The following is a 17,545-nucleotide window of genomic DNA, read 5'->3' as shown; positions in this document are numbered from 1 at the left end:
TCAGGAGCCATGCTGCTTTCCCGCCATACGATGTGCAACACTGCACTACCTAAACTTATTGCCACATACTGTATGGAAAGTGAACAGCGTGGCTCCTAGAAATGTTAGCATTACCTATAGCTGTGCTGTCCTGGAACAGCTGATCTGCAGAGGTCCAGGCTGTTGTGTCATCACAGATGTAATATTGATGGTCTATCCCAAGGACAGACCATCAATATTACAAAGATGGATAAACCCTTTAAAGATTTGTCCAGGAATTGGAGCGACCCATGTGCTGGGAGGGAGGTGTAAAATAAAAAATAAAAAGTGCCTTCACCTGTTCCTGTTGCTCCGTTGTCCGCTACCAGTGTCCATTCAGTCTCGCGCTGGTGCCTCCATCCTGGGAGTCCTGCACCTCATGGGACCACTGACACCAATTAGGTCTCATTTCTGGAAATCCTGTATCTAACAGACACAGGTGGGGACAACGGAGTGCTGGGGACAAAAGCTCAATGAAAAACACTGTGGAAAAAAATATATTGAGATTCACTGCAATTTTTTCCCACAATGTTTTTTTAGCTGCATCTCGCTGTTGTGCCTAATCCTTAAAGAAGACCTTTCACCATCTGGGGCACATGAGGTTTAATACACCGCTAGAAAGCCAAGAGTGCCCTGAATTCAGCGCACTACTGGCTTTCACGTTCTGTGCCGGTACCGTAGATCTTCATCGTCAGAAGTGCGTTATGACAGTCAGTCAGGAACGCCCTTCCTTACGGTAGCGTCTATAGCGCTGTACTGTGAGAGGGGTCGTTGCTTACCAGCCAGCGATGACACTGAGCGCCTATAGCGCTCTCACATTACAGCACTATAGAAGCTGCTGTGAGGAAGGGTGTTCCGGACTGACTGTCAGAAACGCCTTTCTGACAGTGAAGAGCTACGGACTGATAGCTCCTCACCGGGGGCACAGAATGGAAAAGCTTAAAGTGCGCTGAAATCATCGCACTGTCAGCTCTCTAGCAGTGTATTATACCGCAAGTGTCCCAGGAGGTGAGAGCTCCTCTTTACCATCTCAACATACTGCACGCCACACTATAAGGATAATGCCTAACACAGCGTCCCACAGCAAAAAAGCGCTGCGGGAAAACCCCCGGCGCCGACACATCAGTTTTTCCTGCAGCGCTTTTTGCAGAAACTCCACAGAGGTTTCCGTTTCCGCGCTCGTTTTGTACACGACACAGGACTGGGAGCAGAAAGCTTCATCCACTGTATAGTTGCCTGGCAGATTCACTGCAGCTCAGCTCCCACTGACTTCAATAAGTGCCGAGATGCAGAGAAGGTGCCGGCTGATATACAGTGGACAGAGCTTTCTGCTTCTGGCCCCGTATTGTGTACAGGACTGGTACCAGAAGTAGCTCCATACAGCTGATCGGTCTGAGGGCTTGGTGTGGGCCCCCTACAGATCAGGCATTTATAGCCTATTCTGACGATAAACCATAGAAAATTATGCCTGGACAACCCCTTTAATTTCCCCCCAAAATGACCCACACTTTAAAGAGGTTGTCCAGCATAATTTTTTTTTTTTTGTTAATTAGTCCTGGGAGGTGAAAAACAAAGTACACATAAAAAAACCCTGCACTCATCTGTTCCCAGTGCTCCGGTCCTGCAGTTCTGCTGCTAGTTACATGCCGGACTGGACCGCACTGGGAGACACTGAGACAGGCAGACTTCCCCCTGCACACTCCGATCGGCAGTGTGCTTAAAAAAATAGAAAGTGTTTTTAAGGGCTCATTCACATCTGCGCCCGGGGTCTCCGCCCTGCAGGCATTTTTCAAACCCATTCAAATGAAGTGTGCGTCCGTAAGCTCCTGTGAGCGTTTTGTGCTCACCGTGGCGAAACGTTTCTTTTTTTAACCAGACACAGAGTCGGACATGCAGGACTTTCTGTCTGGTTTAAAAAAAAAAAAAACGGTTTTGCCGCAGAGAGCATAAAACACTCACCGGCGCTCACGGCCGGACTCAAACCGATAGGTTTCTGTCTTCTACATGCAGAAGATGGAAACCTCAGAATGGAGACCAGACGCTGGTGTGAACCCAGCGTTAACTGTGTTTTGCTCAGTAGGGCCTAATCCTTAGTGGCCCCTGCACACAGTACTATCCCCCATAGTGGCCCCTGCACACAGTATTATGCACCATAGTGGCCTCTGTACACAGTATTATACCCCATAGTGTCCCCTGCATACAGTATTATGTCCCATAGTGGCCCCTGCACACAGTATTATGCCCCACAGTGGCCCCTGCACACAGTATTATACCCCATAGTGGCCCCTGCACACAGTATTATACCCCATAGTGGCCCCTGCACACAGTATTATACCCCACAGTGGCCCCTGCACACAGTATTATACCCCATAGTGGCCCCTGCACACAGTATTATACCCCAGAGTGGCCCCTGCACACAATATTATGTGCCATAGTGACCCCTGTACAAAGTATTATGCCCCATAGTGGCCCCTGCATACTGTATTATTCCCCACAGTGGCCCCTGCACACAGTATTATACCCCATAGTGGCCCCTGCACACAGTATTATACCCCACAGTGGCCCCTGTACACAGTATTATGCCCCATAGTGGCCCCTGCACACAGTATTATACCCCAGAGTGGCCCCTGCACACAATATTATGTGCCATAGTGACCCCTGTACAAAGTATTATGCCCCATAGTGGCCCCTGCACACTGTATTATTCCCCACAGTGGACTTCCCGAAAAGGGAAGATGTGAACCAGGCCTAATACATATAACATACATTTACACACATACATTCATATACATACACACACACTTATCTACAAATATACAGGACTCACACAGTATATCAGACACTTTACACAAATATACACACATTAAATATACATATTTTACCCAAAAAATGTACTTACATTTGGCTGTGTCCTGTCTGTCCTGTCTGGCTGTGGTGAAAGCTCTGTTTACAGCAGCCGGCAGACGTCCCCCTGCACACTCCGATCTGTGTGGGGGAGGGGCAGCACAGCTCCTGCTAGTGACGGCAGTGTGCAGTGCAGGGAGCAGAGACACACACTCCCAGCGATTGGTACAGGGGCCCATTTTGGCACGGTCAGGATCCCGATCGGGCCCCTGAAGATCCCGATCGGGCCCCTGACAAGTGTATTTAGATAAAATTAATAGTCAGGCTCGGGGGCCCACCGGGGAATCCCCCGGTGCTCCGGCGGGCCAGTCCGACCCTGTATACAATATGCTATTTCAGGAAGCAGAATTAACATGTTAGGGCTCATTCACTTCTGCACCCGATCTCTGTCTGTCGGGTTTCCGTCTTCTGCAGACAGAAGACAGAAACCCGACAGACAGTGTCCGGCTGTGAGCACTGGGGAGCGTTTTGTGCTCTCCGCGGCGAAACCGTTTTTTTTTTAACTGGACACAAAGTCCTGCATGTCCGACTTTGTGTCCGGTTAAAAAAAAACGGTTTCGCCGCAGAGAGCACAAAACGCTCATCGGCGCTCACGGCCGGACAGTTTCCAAACCCAATCAACCTGATTGCAGGTTTCAAACCCATTCAACTTGACTGCAGGTTTCCGTCTCCTGTCCAGTTTCGGGCAGGAAACGGAAACCTGCAAAACAGAGGCCGGGGCACAGATGTGAAACCAGCCTCAGCTGTCAATCACTGATATGGCCACCCCAAGGATTTTCATTGTGACAGGGTCTCTATAATGCTGTTCCATGTCATACTCTACACTTACCTATCTCAGCAGCCACTCTTTTCAGTTTCTCCAGGGTTCTACTTATCAGGACAATGTCCAGGCCACGCTTTGCAAGCTGAAAATGAAGTCAGTCAAATATTTATATATAAATACATAACACGTAATAGTTCATTTTACCATACTAAGGCCCCATGCACACAACCGTGTGCTATTTCAGCATGTATCCTGTAGTGATGTCATCACGCCCCATCCAGTCCTGTCTTCTACATAGTCATCTGTGTCAGTGCAGGGACTTTATAGCTCCCCGCGCTGACATACATGTTCATAGTATCAGCCTGCTATGCAAGCCGATACACTTGCTAAGGGTGCACTGATATGGGTCACCAGACCAAACATCTGGTGCTGCTGATCCGGGGACGCCTTAGGAGACGGGGGCCCTGGGCAATTGCCCAGTTTGCCCCCCCTAACGCCGGCCCTGGCCGCAAAACAGGAATAAGATCTGTCCTGAGTTTCACTTGCCAACATGTATTCATGCACAATCACTTACCTCCAGAGCATAGGCTTTTCCTATCCCATCAGTAGCACCAGTCACCACTGTAAAAAAAAAAAAAAAGGCAAAAATGAGACACTAAATGAAACCTTAGAGCAGCAGTTCTCAACCTGTGGGTCGTGACCCCGGCGGGGGTCGAACGACCAAAACACAGGGGTCGCCTAAAGCATACCTCCCGACCGTCCCGGTCAGTGGGAGGTATGTCCCGGTTTCAACTTATCGACGCCCGGAGGACGCTGATGAGTTGAACACACAGGCGATTAAAGCAGTAGCTGTCACAGCCAGCTCCTACTTTAACGCTGTGCTGCGGCTTCTGCATGTGTAGCCGCGATGTGATGTCACATCGCGCCTACAACTATGTGAGTAAGCGAGACTGCAGGGAGAACGGCGGGGGAGCGTTGGAAGGTGAGTATAAGTGGTTAAGCTGGAACATAATTAAGGGGCAGATGAAGGGGGGGACGGCATGACACTGGGGCAGATAAAGGGGGGGAACGGCATGACACTAGGGGCAGAGATGGAGGGACATGAAGCTCTGGGCAGAGATGGGGGGAACATGAAACTGGGGAACAGATGGAGACATGAAACTGGGGGAAGAGATGGCAGAAATGAAACTGTGGGCAGATGAAGGGGGGGTACGGCATGACACTGGGGGCAGAGATGGGGGGACATGAAACTGGGGGCAGAGATGGAGGGGGGGACATGAAACTGAGGGCAGAGATGGAGGGGGGACATGAAACTGGGGCAGATGAAGGGGTTATATGAAACTGGGGGAGAGATGGCGATATCTCATCTCATCTCATATAATGTACGGGTGTAGGAGGATTATACTGTGTGGGAGCACATGAAAAATGATTGAGAATGGGCAGAGTCACATAAAAGTGGGCGGGGCTAAATTCCCTGCGGCACGCGCCGCATATTTTGTACCTCTTTCTAATCTTCAAAAGCTGGGAGGTATGCCTATAGCCATCACAAAATACATATTTCCGATGGCTTTAGCCACTCAGAAGCAAGCACTACTGTCTGCAGCAACACTATTCAGCTGGAACGCACACCATTATGGATGCACATTCCAAACTGAATGGGGTCACCGCAACATGAGAAACTGTATTGCGGGGTCACGACATTAGAAAGGTTGAGAACCACTGCCTTAGAGAGTCTGATCAAATGTAACTTCATCATGGTATGCTACTTCTTGAAATCTTTCAGTGCTTGATATAAATATGCACATGGCTGTTTTTCTTCTACTTAATTGTCGAATATTTTCTCGCTAACACATAGGAATAGCCTTAAGAAAGGCTATTCGTCTCCTACCTTTAGTTGTCTTCTCTGCGCCACCATTCCGTAGAAATCCCGGTTTTCGCTGGTATGCAAATGAGTTCTCTCGCAGCACTGGGGGCAGTCCCCAGCACTCAAACAGCACTGGGGACGTCCCCAATGCTTTGAGAGAACTCTCCAGTGCCAGGATTTCTACGGAACGGCAGCGCAGAGAAGACATCTAAAGGTAGGAGACAAATAGCCTTTCTTAAGACTATTCCTACGTGTTAGGGAGAAAAAAAAATCAATTTTAATGGTAGAATCCCTTTAATGACCCTAACATGGTATAATGTTACTTTGTGGTCTGACACAGTTTAATGTCTTTTAATGTCCCCCTTGTGCCCTCAGAGTTTATAATGATCCCCTTTTGGCCCCCCCACACTATAATATACATTATTACAGCCCTCTGCAGTATAAATCATACACAAAAAGTGCATAAAAAGAAAAAAGGGAATTCACAGCTTGCTTTGTTCTCCCAGAGTCCTTGTCAGTTTCTCTGTTGCAGGCACCTTGGGAGCTGCAGATGCAATGTATTGATATCACTGCATCCCCCACCTGCATCCAAATTGCCGGGGGAGAGATGGGGCTGGAGGGTCAGCTCCAGGTTGCGTGGGCTCTTAGACCACAGAGCCTCAGTGGTCACCTTTGTGGTTCTATTCATGCATCTGCATGGTTTTCGTCCAAAAGCTCGGCAGCAAACAACACCTGAAATTGGGTATTTTTTTGCTATGGCAGACTTGCTAGAATGGACTGTAATACAGAGGAGGAGAAGTAGATTGAACTGTATATACGTGTAATACAGAAGAAGTATGTAAGTGTTAGTCCCCGTTCAGACATCGTAAAATTAAAAGAGATTCCTTTTCCTTTCCTGTCAGCCAGATTTCCGCTGCTGATTAGCCCCTAATGAATGGGTTCAATCATCAGGGAGTCTTGAGCCGCGCACTTCATGGCTGAATCAGCTGCAGAATCCGTGGCAAGATCTATTATTTTTTCAGTGTCTTCCTCCGATCTCTAACTCCTATTGAAAACAGGCAGAATAAGGGCTGGATCTGCCACTGATTGCGGGGCAAAATATATTGCAAAATCAGTGCCAGATTCCTCCGTGTGAAGAATGCCATTCGGTTTCTCTCTCTCTCTCTCTCTCTCTCTCTCTCTCTCTCTCTCTCTCTATATATATATATATATATTTGGCTGTGTGAAGGATATAGCAAAAACGTCTGTCATGCGGCTGTTTTTCGCATTCAAGAGAATAAACTCTTAGTGGAAAAATAGTGTGGGATTTGCTGCACTCACTACTGGACCAGGGTTATCACCTCCATGTGGATAACTTGCACACCAGCATCACACTCTTTTAGCATCTCATTTGTAAAGTAACTGTGAGACAGTACACAGAAATCATAAATGCTTGTCTAAAACAGGGGGTGCAGCCCCTAAGAAAGGATGAGAGCAGGGAACCATGTAGTGAGAACATGTTTTTGGTCAAGTATAAGGACAAGAGGAATGTCCTTGTACTGACCCTTATTCATGGTGACAGCAGCACCCTGTCCTTCTATGATGTACCAACACCACTACCTCAAAGTCTGGCCTATAATTAATACATGGGAGAGGTTACTATCTGTGTAAGTGCTTAAGCCATATAGTGGCATGAGGAAAGCAAAAATGTGATAGAAAAAGTTGGCTGTGCACATCGTACTGATGACACCGCACAACATCTTTTCAACTACTCAGACATCTACTCAAATCCTAAGCAAATACAAGATTTATAGACCACTAGCTGGTACCCGCGACTTCGTCTGCGGTGATTGTAGAAGTGGGTATATACAGGCGCGAGTAAGGTTTTCGTACTGTGTATAAGGTATGGGATATGAAATGTAACTTTGTATCTTGTTTTTGCTGTAATTCAGAGAATACGTGAGACTGTTGTGTTGAAGTTAATTTGTATTAGAGCTGCTATATATACGGTGTTGTGAGAAACTTTACATAATGACTTTGGGACGGAAGTATTTGAAGTCAACCCTTTCCTGCCGATGGCATTTTTTGTTTTTGGTTTTTCGTTTTTGACTCCCCTCCTTCTAAACCCCATAACTTTTTTATTTCTCCGCTCCCAGAGTCATATGAGGTCTTAATTTTTCTGGGACAAATTTTTCTTCATGATGCCACCATTATTTATTCTATATAATGTACTGGGAAGCAGGGGAAAAATTCAGAAGGGGTGGATTTGAAGAAAAAATGCATTTCTGTGACTTTCTTACGGGCTTTGGTTTTACGGCGTTCACTGTGCAACCAAAATGACATGTCCCCTGTATTGTGTGTTTCATTACAATGCCGGGGATACCAAATTTATATGGTTTTATTTACATTTTGACCCCTTAAAAAAATCCAAAACTGTGTTAAAAAATTTTTTTTTGAAAAGTCGCCATATTCCGACAGCCATAACTTTTTTATACGTGCGTGTACGGGGATGTATATGGCGTCTTTTTTTGCGGGACCGGGTGTACTTTTTAGTTCTACCATTTTTGGAAAATGTTATTGCTTTGATCACTTAGTATTTAAATTTGTATCAGAATCAAAACAGTGAAAAAACGGCGGTTTGGCACTTTTGACCATTTTTCCCGCTACGGCGTTTACCGAACAGGAAAAATATTTGTATATCTTTGTAGAGCGGGCGATTTTGGACGCGGGGATACCTAACATGTATGTGTTTCACAGTTTTTAACTACTTTTATATGTGTTCTAGGGAAAGGGGGGTGATTTGAATTTTTAATCCTTTTTATTTGTTTTTATTTTTTTTTTCACTTTTTGTGAAACTTTTTTTTTGCATCTATTAGACCGCCTAGGGGTATTGACATGGGTGGGCGGTGTCGCGGATTGTCAGAGCGGTGGGGGTCGGCAAACATGGCTGCTCCAGAGCGTTATAGAGCGCCTCCTGGAGTATCGTTAAGGTGAGGGGCAAAGTGGTAAAGTATATGTATATGTGATTGTGTGGGGTTAGGGGCCAGGCTGTAGAGGGAAATATGAATTTTGTGGCTTGCTATGGTCCAAAGTGTGTGAGATTGCAGAGATGGTGGTGTGAGTTTGGGTTTTGTGGGGGTCCTGGCACAAACGTATGTGCGCTATTGTGACGGAAAGTAGCCTATTGCGCAATCGGGTGTAGTGACTATGTTTGTGGAAACTTTCAGCCAAATCGGTCGAGCGGGTTTTGCGTGATTGAGGAACAAACATCCGAACATCCAAACTCACAAACCCACAAACTTTCACATTTATAATATTAATACGATATACATGACTCTACCATACACTTTCTTGCAAATCACAGCCTTCATTCAGTTAAAATGCGCATTATATACAAAACCACAAAAACAGATGTGAGTTACTTCTAATTCACTGAAACAATGGATTTTCTTCTTCAAACGTGTACACAAAGACTCTAGCTTAGGCCTTCTATTGTTTACAGTACACTTTATTCAAGGGTGGAGGGAACTATCCAAACACACTTTCTTACAAGGCCAATTCCTTCTGAAACGCTTTGCTTAGTGAGAATCATCCCACTTTTACTCTATTCCACTCCACTTTTCAAAATGCAAGTACCCATCTTTTGCTATAGCACATGCAACTCTATGCCATGCCGGAGCGCTCCGTAACAGTCTGTCATCCTCTAATATACCTCCTTTTATCAGTATGTCTTTGGATTATGGGAGTAAATCCATACAAACACAGGGATAACATACAAACTCCTTGCAGATGTTGTCCTGCAAGGCTGCAGTACTAACCACTGAGCCAGCTTGTTGCACTTGAACATGGACTTAAAGGAGTCCATCGTTGGTGCTGAATGATCACGATAACCAAGGTGATAGAGAGATGCAGTTTTCCATAACTCTGCGTCCACTCAGGGGGGCAGCAGACTGACTGACCTTTTCCCTCACTGGCAAGACTGGGCTAGTCCCAATATCATCACTGGGCAACAATCTACAATCCACTGACTATGCAGTAGTGTCCTATATACCGGTCAGAGACTGACGGTCTAACCGGTCTTTTCCCTCACTGTCAAGACTGGGCTAGCCTCAGTGTTGTCAGTGGGGCGTATCCTTTACTCATAATCTACAATCCACTGACTATGCAGCAGTGTACTATACACCGGTTAGAAACACGAAAGTCATCACAATTTCCCTAACTCTGTGTCCCCAGGGGGTGGTCTGACCAGCCATTTCCTTCACTGACGACACTGGGCTAGTCCCAATGCCGCCACGGGGCGTATCCTTCAATCCACTGACTATTTTCTGGTGTACTAAATACTGGTCAGAAAACACAAAAGTCCTCACAATTTTTCATAATTTTCTCTGCGCGCACAAGTTATTTATCCTCTGTATTTCTCAGCTGTGAGTTGTTTTATAAAATTGTTGTGTATTTTGTGGTGGTGTTTGTCTGGAAATTTGAGCCGGTGTCCTGTGGCTCTCTGGTTGTTCTCTTTGCCACTGAGCTGTTCATTTGGTGGTTGAGTATCTGCCTCAGTATATACTTGAGCTCCGTAGATGCGAACTCCAGGTGTTTGATATTGTCATCAACCTATCAAGTTGTTCCGGGGTCTGTAAAAGGCTTACTGCTGGCTTCAGTCCTTGCTGGTTTTCGTTGCTACCAACTAGGATTCTTGACCCAGTTTAGTAGGAGTGTTTTGTGGAGTTGCACGGTCTCTGGAGCTGATTTGTAAGTGGTGTAAGTTTTGTCTTGTGTGAGAGTCTGTTTTACCCTCAACATATCTACTCAATCCCTGTCCTGCATTTCTGGTTGCCTGTCACTGTTTTGGTATTAGTGAGTTTTTGTTTAGGGCTTCAGGTTTATTTTTGCCCCTTGTGAAGGATCTCGCCTCGTCAAGGCCACTTTGACCCAGCCTCTGGCCTAGCCACGGGCAAAACTGCGATCACCTTCTTACCTTTACCGTCCGCTCTCAACCTGAGAGAGGGATTGGGTCTTATAGGATAATATGAGACGAGCCTTCTAAAGTTTTAAATTTATTAACCCAAGAGGGTCGAAACTAGACAACCAACATACATAGAGATATATGCTAGCGGATACAAGCTTATATGGTTACAGAAAGGTATGTTACAGTGCAGTAAGATAAAAGAATAAAAGATTAGAAGCACTTCGTGACACATCCCAGCAGTCCAGAAAGAACAACAAGAGCCCGGGGTCTTGTCATGTGTGACAATATATCTCCACTCAGCCCCCTCCCACGATGAGGTCAGCAAGGTGGGCAGCTCTCCCCCTCACCTGGTACCAGTATGACTATATACACTCATAACTCTTTGAAAGTCTCCTATGGAGTCAGCTTGTCTGCTAAAAGGTGATAGCAAGGCTCTCAGTCCACTGATCACAGGCACCCCCTGCTAAGAATAACGAAGTTAGCACAATCATGACAATGCTGTGCCCCGGTTGAGACAAAGGGATGAGCCAAGCTACCTCCAGGGAGAATTAGGCTTGGACAATATATCTGGCATCTTGCTAATCAGGTCAAGTAAATTAACAGGGCAAAAGGGAACTATATCTGAGAAGGCAGTGAAAAAAAAAACATAACTCTGGGCCATTCATCACACCCCTGTCCTGTGAAACCCTTTCCTCACTATTCCACTTTTCCTCTCCTCAAATTCCTGTTGTGTGTTTATGGTTGTGCTACGCCTGTTAGTTCTCCAGCACGTCCCATCCCAGTTGTTACCGTTTGCAGCTGCTGTTTTTTTAGGGGTGACCGCCTCTAGTATCCCAGTCCCTAGCCTCTATCAGCTCTCACCCTATCTGTCTGTTAGGTCTCTGCGTTTAGAGAGTTAGTAGTTGTCGGGGCCAAGCTTAGCTTGGGTACAGCTGACCAATACCCTCAGGCAGGGCCTAGTCAGCCATCATAGCGCCAAGAACAGCGTTCCTACCCATATTTCCATAGAGGTGTTAGCAGCATTTGGTATCACAGTTGCTCGGGCATTGACACAACCAAGACAACACAGCACCAAAATATATACAGCCAATAGTCAGTTACACACGACTACAAATATCAAGTTCTTTGGATTATACAGCGGGGAGGGGTCCAGTCGTGCTGGCCCTCAGGATCGACACCCAAAGACACACGGTAATCAGGCTCCAGTTTGGGCGGCTCCTGGTCGTTGGGTAGGACATCTGTTCGGTCCAAAGGGTCTCCATTCCCTCGAGTGTGATCCGGATCACGGTATCAAATTGTCAGAAACAGGGGCCATTGTGGTCGCCTGCACCAACTATATCTGTGACTGATTTGGCTGGCCAAATTCAAAGACTAAGTGCTAGCATTGAAGAAATCACACCAGACAACATGTGTTGGTTTAAGCTCCTAAGCAGTGCACACAAAGAGACCTTTATTCAATATGTGCAGGTTTTTTATATTCAATTACAAGAAGTAAACAACAGCAAGCTCTATCATGAAATTGATTGGTTGGTCAGGGTATCCGCCTCCTGTGACATCAGCTCCAGGGCACTGCCTCCGGGAGGGCAGTGACCTTCTGTGACACCCTTCCTGTGATGTCTCTTCCTGTGATGTCACTTCCTGTGGGAGTGCCAGACTCTGCCATGCTCTCATGGGAAACCCTATAGAGTCTCCTTATGTCCACATGGTCAGGCCTACATCTGAGCACAGTATAGAGGCCATTTTGTTATGTAATATATTCAGTTTCAAACATAAGTAATTATACTGCATTTAGTTTTAAGGATAACAATGTTTTTGTGATTTATATATTTACAACCTACACATTATATTGATGAACTGTTCCGAGGATAGTTACATAAATAGTGTGGTAGTGTGGGGAAGGTAGCTCGGTAGCAGCAGTGGTACGAACAAAACCAGTCAGGGATAGGGACACAAATCTTGCAGCAAAAAAACAGCAAAATAAATAAATTTTTACATGAGGCACAAAAAAGAACAAAATAAAATACAACCTTAACTTCAGGCAAAATAATGTCAAACCAAAATCCTGCTCATCTGAGCGCTAACTAATCAGAAAATGCTAACGATATTAACCAAAAAAACACCATACACAAGGCTCTCAATGGCAGGACAGCCCCAGACACTTCCTCTCCTCCCAGGATCTGCCCTGAAGTGCAGGATCTGCAGCCTTTTATGGCCCAGTAATGAGCCTATGACCCACACTTGAGGCTGAAGCTTACTCCAGACCTGCCCTGGACCACACATATGTCAGTAATCTGGGGCTGATATAGTGTTATTCCAGCATTTTGCCTTTCACCCTCTCACAATAGCTATATATAGAAAAAGGGACTGGAACTTTAAAACATCATAGGGATTTATCATGTAATAAGTTCCAGTCATTAAACCCAACCTAAAGAGGCAATAAGCAGCAAATGGGCACCAAGTCCTTTACACTACAAGACTCTACTGGTGAAGGGCATCACAACTAGATTCTGCATGGGGCACTGCCACACCTAAAGCTGTCCCTGACTACAACCACCAGAGACACAAGGAACCAGCTGCCCTGTTCAGAGCTCATGTAGATTGCACCAGGCTCTAGCACAAAGGCAGCGGTGATACATTATATTATATAGAGCTACAACAAGAGCATTGGCTGTAATTCTAAAGCACTAAAAGCCCTTGCACCATGCATTACTTCTTTGGTTTGTGGCCACAAAGATATGTTTCTGCTACTATTGAAAGGACCTATACAGTACTTTTATTGGTTTAAAAAGAATTTTGGATTTGGCACTATAATATTAGAGTTGGGTTATGTGGTTTTGCTTGTCCTGGTCTTACACGTGGGAGGATGCTGAAAACTGTACAATTTCTATTTCAATTGGCAGCAGACTCAAACCAACTAGGACACAGTCTTCCCACAAAATGCCAGAAATACATTTGCTGCTCCCTAGCTAAAGCTCTCTCTGTAGTTGCTACACAGCAGGTACAGTATATGTGCTATGGCTAGTCCAAGGAATATGTGCTTCACACTCTCTGTCTAGATAGACGCCTGGTTCTCTTATTTCACATCTATGTCACTGCGTCCTTGTGATGGTCAATCTCCAACTCTATCCTACTTGGCTAAACATTAATTGGTATAACTCCCTGTGTTATAGTAAAGTTATCATAGGAATATTATAATACATTGCATAACATTAAGACTCTTGACACGACACATTGTAGCTGTCACCAACACTGCAAGGCATACAAAATATCTCTCCCATGTACAGTACTTGATGCATTCATCCCTGAAAAATTACATACAAAGCTTGCAAGTAAAAAGTTAGTGTACCACATATCACCATCAACTCACTAAACAATGTATCATTGTGTAGTATCCTGTATATAAGAACGTCCTCATTACCTGCCCACCGTCCATACTTTGTGAGATCTGTCCTCCACCACTGGGATAACACGTGGGTCCTCAGCCCGCGAACTGCCCTCCATGTCTGTCTTATTACTATATAAGCTGCTGTCAGTATCCCCAATAGGGTGAAACCCTGTGTATACAGACAATTTTCTTCTGCCATGCTGCCACTGAATACAGAGCTAAGACAAGCTGGGAAGTGCTGGGAAAGGACCTCCTCTCTGTACTGTGCCAAACACTGCCTCCTTATTTCTGCCAAACTATCCACTCATATGATACGCCAATGTAAACACCTCTGTGGACTTTCTGCTTCCTTCATACCTATACATCAATATACAGGAAACTCACATTTCCATGTACAAAGTTCACCATGCAGTCAGTGATATAAATAAGGGCATACTAATAGGAATGACAGCTCTACTCTAATAAAAGAGCTAACACACTTGACCCTTTGCATGCCAGCCTCTGAATGACAACTGTAATTAATGAATGTTAGGCTGCATGCACATGGAGTTACGCCGGGCTTGTAAAAATACTCATTCACAGCCGTAGACGCGAGCGCTGCAGACGGCTCCCGAACACTTCCCATTCACTTCAATGGGAGCGCTCGTAACGCCGTGTGCATGCAGCCTTATACAGATTCCTCCTTTGCATATGAGCACTACCATAGCTATTATCTAGCACAAAATTCATAGAAACAGCAGTATAGAAGCTATATGGAATTCAAGAACACTCCTGCTATACTCATATGGTGAATGTTTTCTATGTGCACTCCCCATACTCAATATTATAACAGGAAAGGCAGAATTAAAGGTCATCATAAGACAACGGCTTCTGGAAATGGAGTAAGTATGGCACCATTAACTTTAATAGATATGTCAGGTAGGGGTTGTGTGAGGAAGATGATGAATTCCCTTTTCTCCATATTTAATTTAAAGAATGAGGCTAAGGATGCTAGACACTCTAACCCTTTAGATAGCAAAGCAGTTATGTCTGGGATACAGAGCTGCCAGTGAAACAATGGTATTGATGAGTTAGGACTGTATGAGTTGGCTAATGTTGAGATGGAAAATATTGGGGGTCCCTGGACTGAGCCTTGAGTGACACCTACAGAAAAGTACCTTTATTGTTCTCCACCACATCCAAAATCAGCTTAAGGTTAAGACCCCACATAGTGGACCTCAGCAAAAAAATAAGCAATGTGGGAAACACTGCAGTTTTAGGATGCGTTCACACAATGTAAAATGGAGCGCAAGCTGGCACGTATACGCATGTCAGCATTTTGTGCGCTCAAAAATATCCTATTGATTTCAATGGGAGTTACGAGCGTATACACCGCAAAATTACGCGGTGTATATGCTCGTAACTCCCATTGAAATCAATGGGATCTTTTTGAGCGCGCAAAATGCTGACATGCGTATACGTGCCAGCTTGCGCTCCATTTTACATCGTGTGAACGCACCCTTAAATGCATCCCTGTAGCGCTTTCACACAAAATCTGCAGAGAAAACCTCTGTTGACTTTCTGCTTCCTTTATTCCTATAGGGAAACTGTCAGCGTTTCAGTAGGTATAATTTGCATGCCGTGATTTCCAAAACCGCAATGTGTCCACTGCGTGTATCCTTTCATAATCTGGATGGGATTCCCTGGGATTTGCAGTGACTGTAAAACAACGCGCTTTCTGCCATGTGGGCCCCAACCTACATCACAGTGCACCAAGGCATGTCCCATTTCCAGCAAGTGCTTCAATTTTTGCTTTAGAATCCTGATTAACATCTACTTCTGTGCCCCAATAACCATATTGCAGCACTAGTAGTATAAGTAGTTGGAAGTTTTATCTTGAGGGAGCAGTACAACCTATGGTTTGTGTCACCGCTTCTTTCTATAACTGACACAGTGCCAGTGTGAACGTAATGCTGGTGGCTTGTTATGGTGCAATCCTGGTTATTCCCTCAGAGCCGTGTTCCAAATACAGTTACAGAGATGATGTGGATGAGGGAGCAAGTGGGGGAGGCACCGAAATTTGAAAAATAATAAATGTATGCACACTGCCACTCACCATGAGACCGGAGTTTGAAGGGTGCACGACCTATAAATTCCCGGACTTCAAGGAACGATTTCCATAGAAAACAATCTGTACAAAAGGTCCGCAGCACTTCAATCCGGTTAAAATATAACCTTTATTTTGTGCTTAAAAGTCCATAACCAAAATGTGCCAACAGACAACGAATAACATAGAACAAACGCATAAAAAACGGCGTTTTTTATGCATTTGTTCTATGTTATTCGTTGTCTGTTGGCACATTTTGGTTATGGACTTTTAAGGACAAAATAAAGGTTATATTTTAACCGGATCGAAGTGCTGCGGACCTTTTGTACAGATTGTTTTCTACCGAAATTTGAAGCAGATTTTTTTCTGCTTGACAACCATTGAAGATTTTGAACTGGATTTTGACATTGCATGTGAAGCGTAATTTGGATAAGAGTGCTGCTGTATTTTTTTTATATATATGTGAATACCTCCTTAATGTTACATGAGGTGGCTTCATGGGTCTCAGAGTCCACCATTAGGACTGCAGTTTTCATTGCTCAGCTTAATCTTATTTACCAGACTTAGCATCTACATTATATCCTATAGAGACTGAGTCCGCCTTCAGGGCTCATACATAGCAGCGTATTATTGCCCACATCAGCACTTTGCTGAAGACTATGTGACAGAGTCCACCATGTGGACTCTGTCACCATCATTTTAACAGCCCATATTCTACCTGTATTTGTCACAGCCTTTAATCTCAGTATCTAAGCTGATAATGGGTGAAATGGGTGGAAACCCATTGAGGGATGATACTGAATGATTTATGATATGGCATGAATATGTTTAACAGTTTGCAGATAGACATGTATTCAATGAGTCAGTCAGGTTAGTGTATCTTATAGTTTTGGGGTTGGAATCAAAGACTTTCTTTTATTATTTATTGGTATAGGTATATAAAATTCAGCAGTGAAGTAAGACTTTACAACTATACGTGAAATAATGGAAGCCCACTGCTACCATTAGTATCAATGTGGGGTGCATGGGATTATTGGAACAGGACTTCTCTTCCCGCTGTTTTGCTGATTTTGGTTTTGTTGGATGAATGATAGTCGGTATAATCTCTTTATTACAGTAACTGTTACAGTTTTCATGCACCTGAATAAGGTTAACTGTGTTGAATTGGGCACGAGGACAAGAAGAAACCCATGTGTTGTGTGCTTACTAGAAGGGGGACTGGATTACACTGGTTAACAGCCAAAATGGTTCGGGCATCAAACCAGTTGTTCTTAACTAATTTTGGGGTGCTGAGATTGAAATTGATGCTAAAATTTTAAAATTGGCTTTACTTTTCATGATATAGACATGCATTTTATATTTCTGACAGCATGTAATACAATACTGAGAAAAGTTGGCATCATCAGTATTGCATCATCCACTGGCATATTTGTTGGAATATAGTTATTGTATGCAACAACTACTGCTGTGATTGCATGTATAAGCATTTGTCTAGTGAGGTTGTTATTGTTGATAAAGTTAGGCTGTTTAAAAAAAAAAAACTCTGCTAGTGAAAGAGTCTGGGAGGAGACATCTTATAC

At 44.5% G+C, this 17,545-nt stretch overlaps 1 protein-coding gene across 1 annotated transcript in view; it reads right to left on the bottom strand.

Annotated features, from left to right (window-relative positions):
• The window catches only part of LOC142203273 (17-beta-hydroxysteroid dehydrogenase type 3-like), a 32,150-nt gene extending 18,014 nt beyond the window's left edge, over nucleotides 1-14,136 (bottom strand). Inside the window, exons 1-3 of the mRNA XM_075273853.1 lie at nucleotides 13,913-14,136; nucleotides 4,260-4,306; nucleotides 3,752-3,827 (exon numbers count right to left, since the gene is read on the bottom strand). Of these exons, the coding sequence (XP_075129954.1) occupies nucleotides 3,752-3,827; nucleotides 4,260-4,306; nucleotides 13,913-14,078 (289 nt within the window). The 5' untranslated portion in view covers nucleotides 14,079-14,136. The remainder of the gene's footprint in view (nucleotides 1-3,751; nucleotides 3,828-4,259; nucleotides 4,307-13,912) is intronic.
• Nucleotides 14,137-17,545: the final 3,409 nt, after the last annotated feature.

This window comes from Leptodactylus fuscus, chromosome 5 (genome assembly GCF_031893055.1).
Source record: "Leptodactylus fuscus isolate aLepFus1 chromosome 5, aLepFus1.hap2, whole genome shotgun sequence".
Taxonomy (NCBI): Eukaryota; Metazoa; Chordata; class Amphibia; order Anura; family Leptodactylidae; genus Leptodactylus; species Leptodactylus fuscus.
This window is presented reverse-complemented; position numbering and strand designations above follow the sequence as displayed.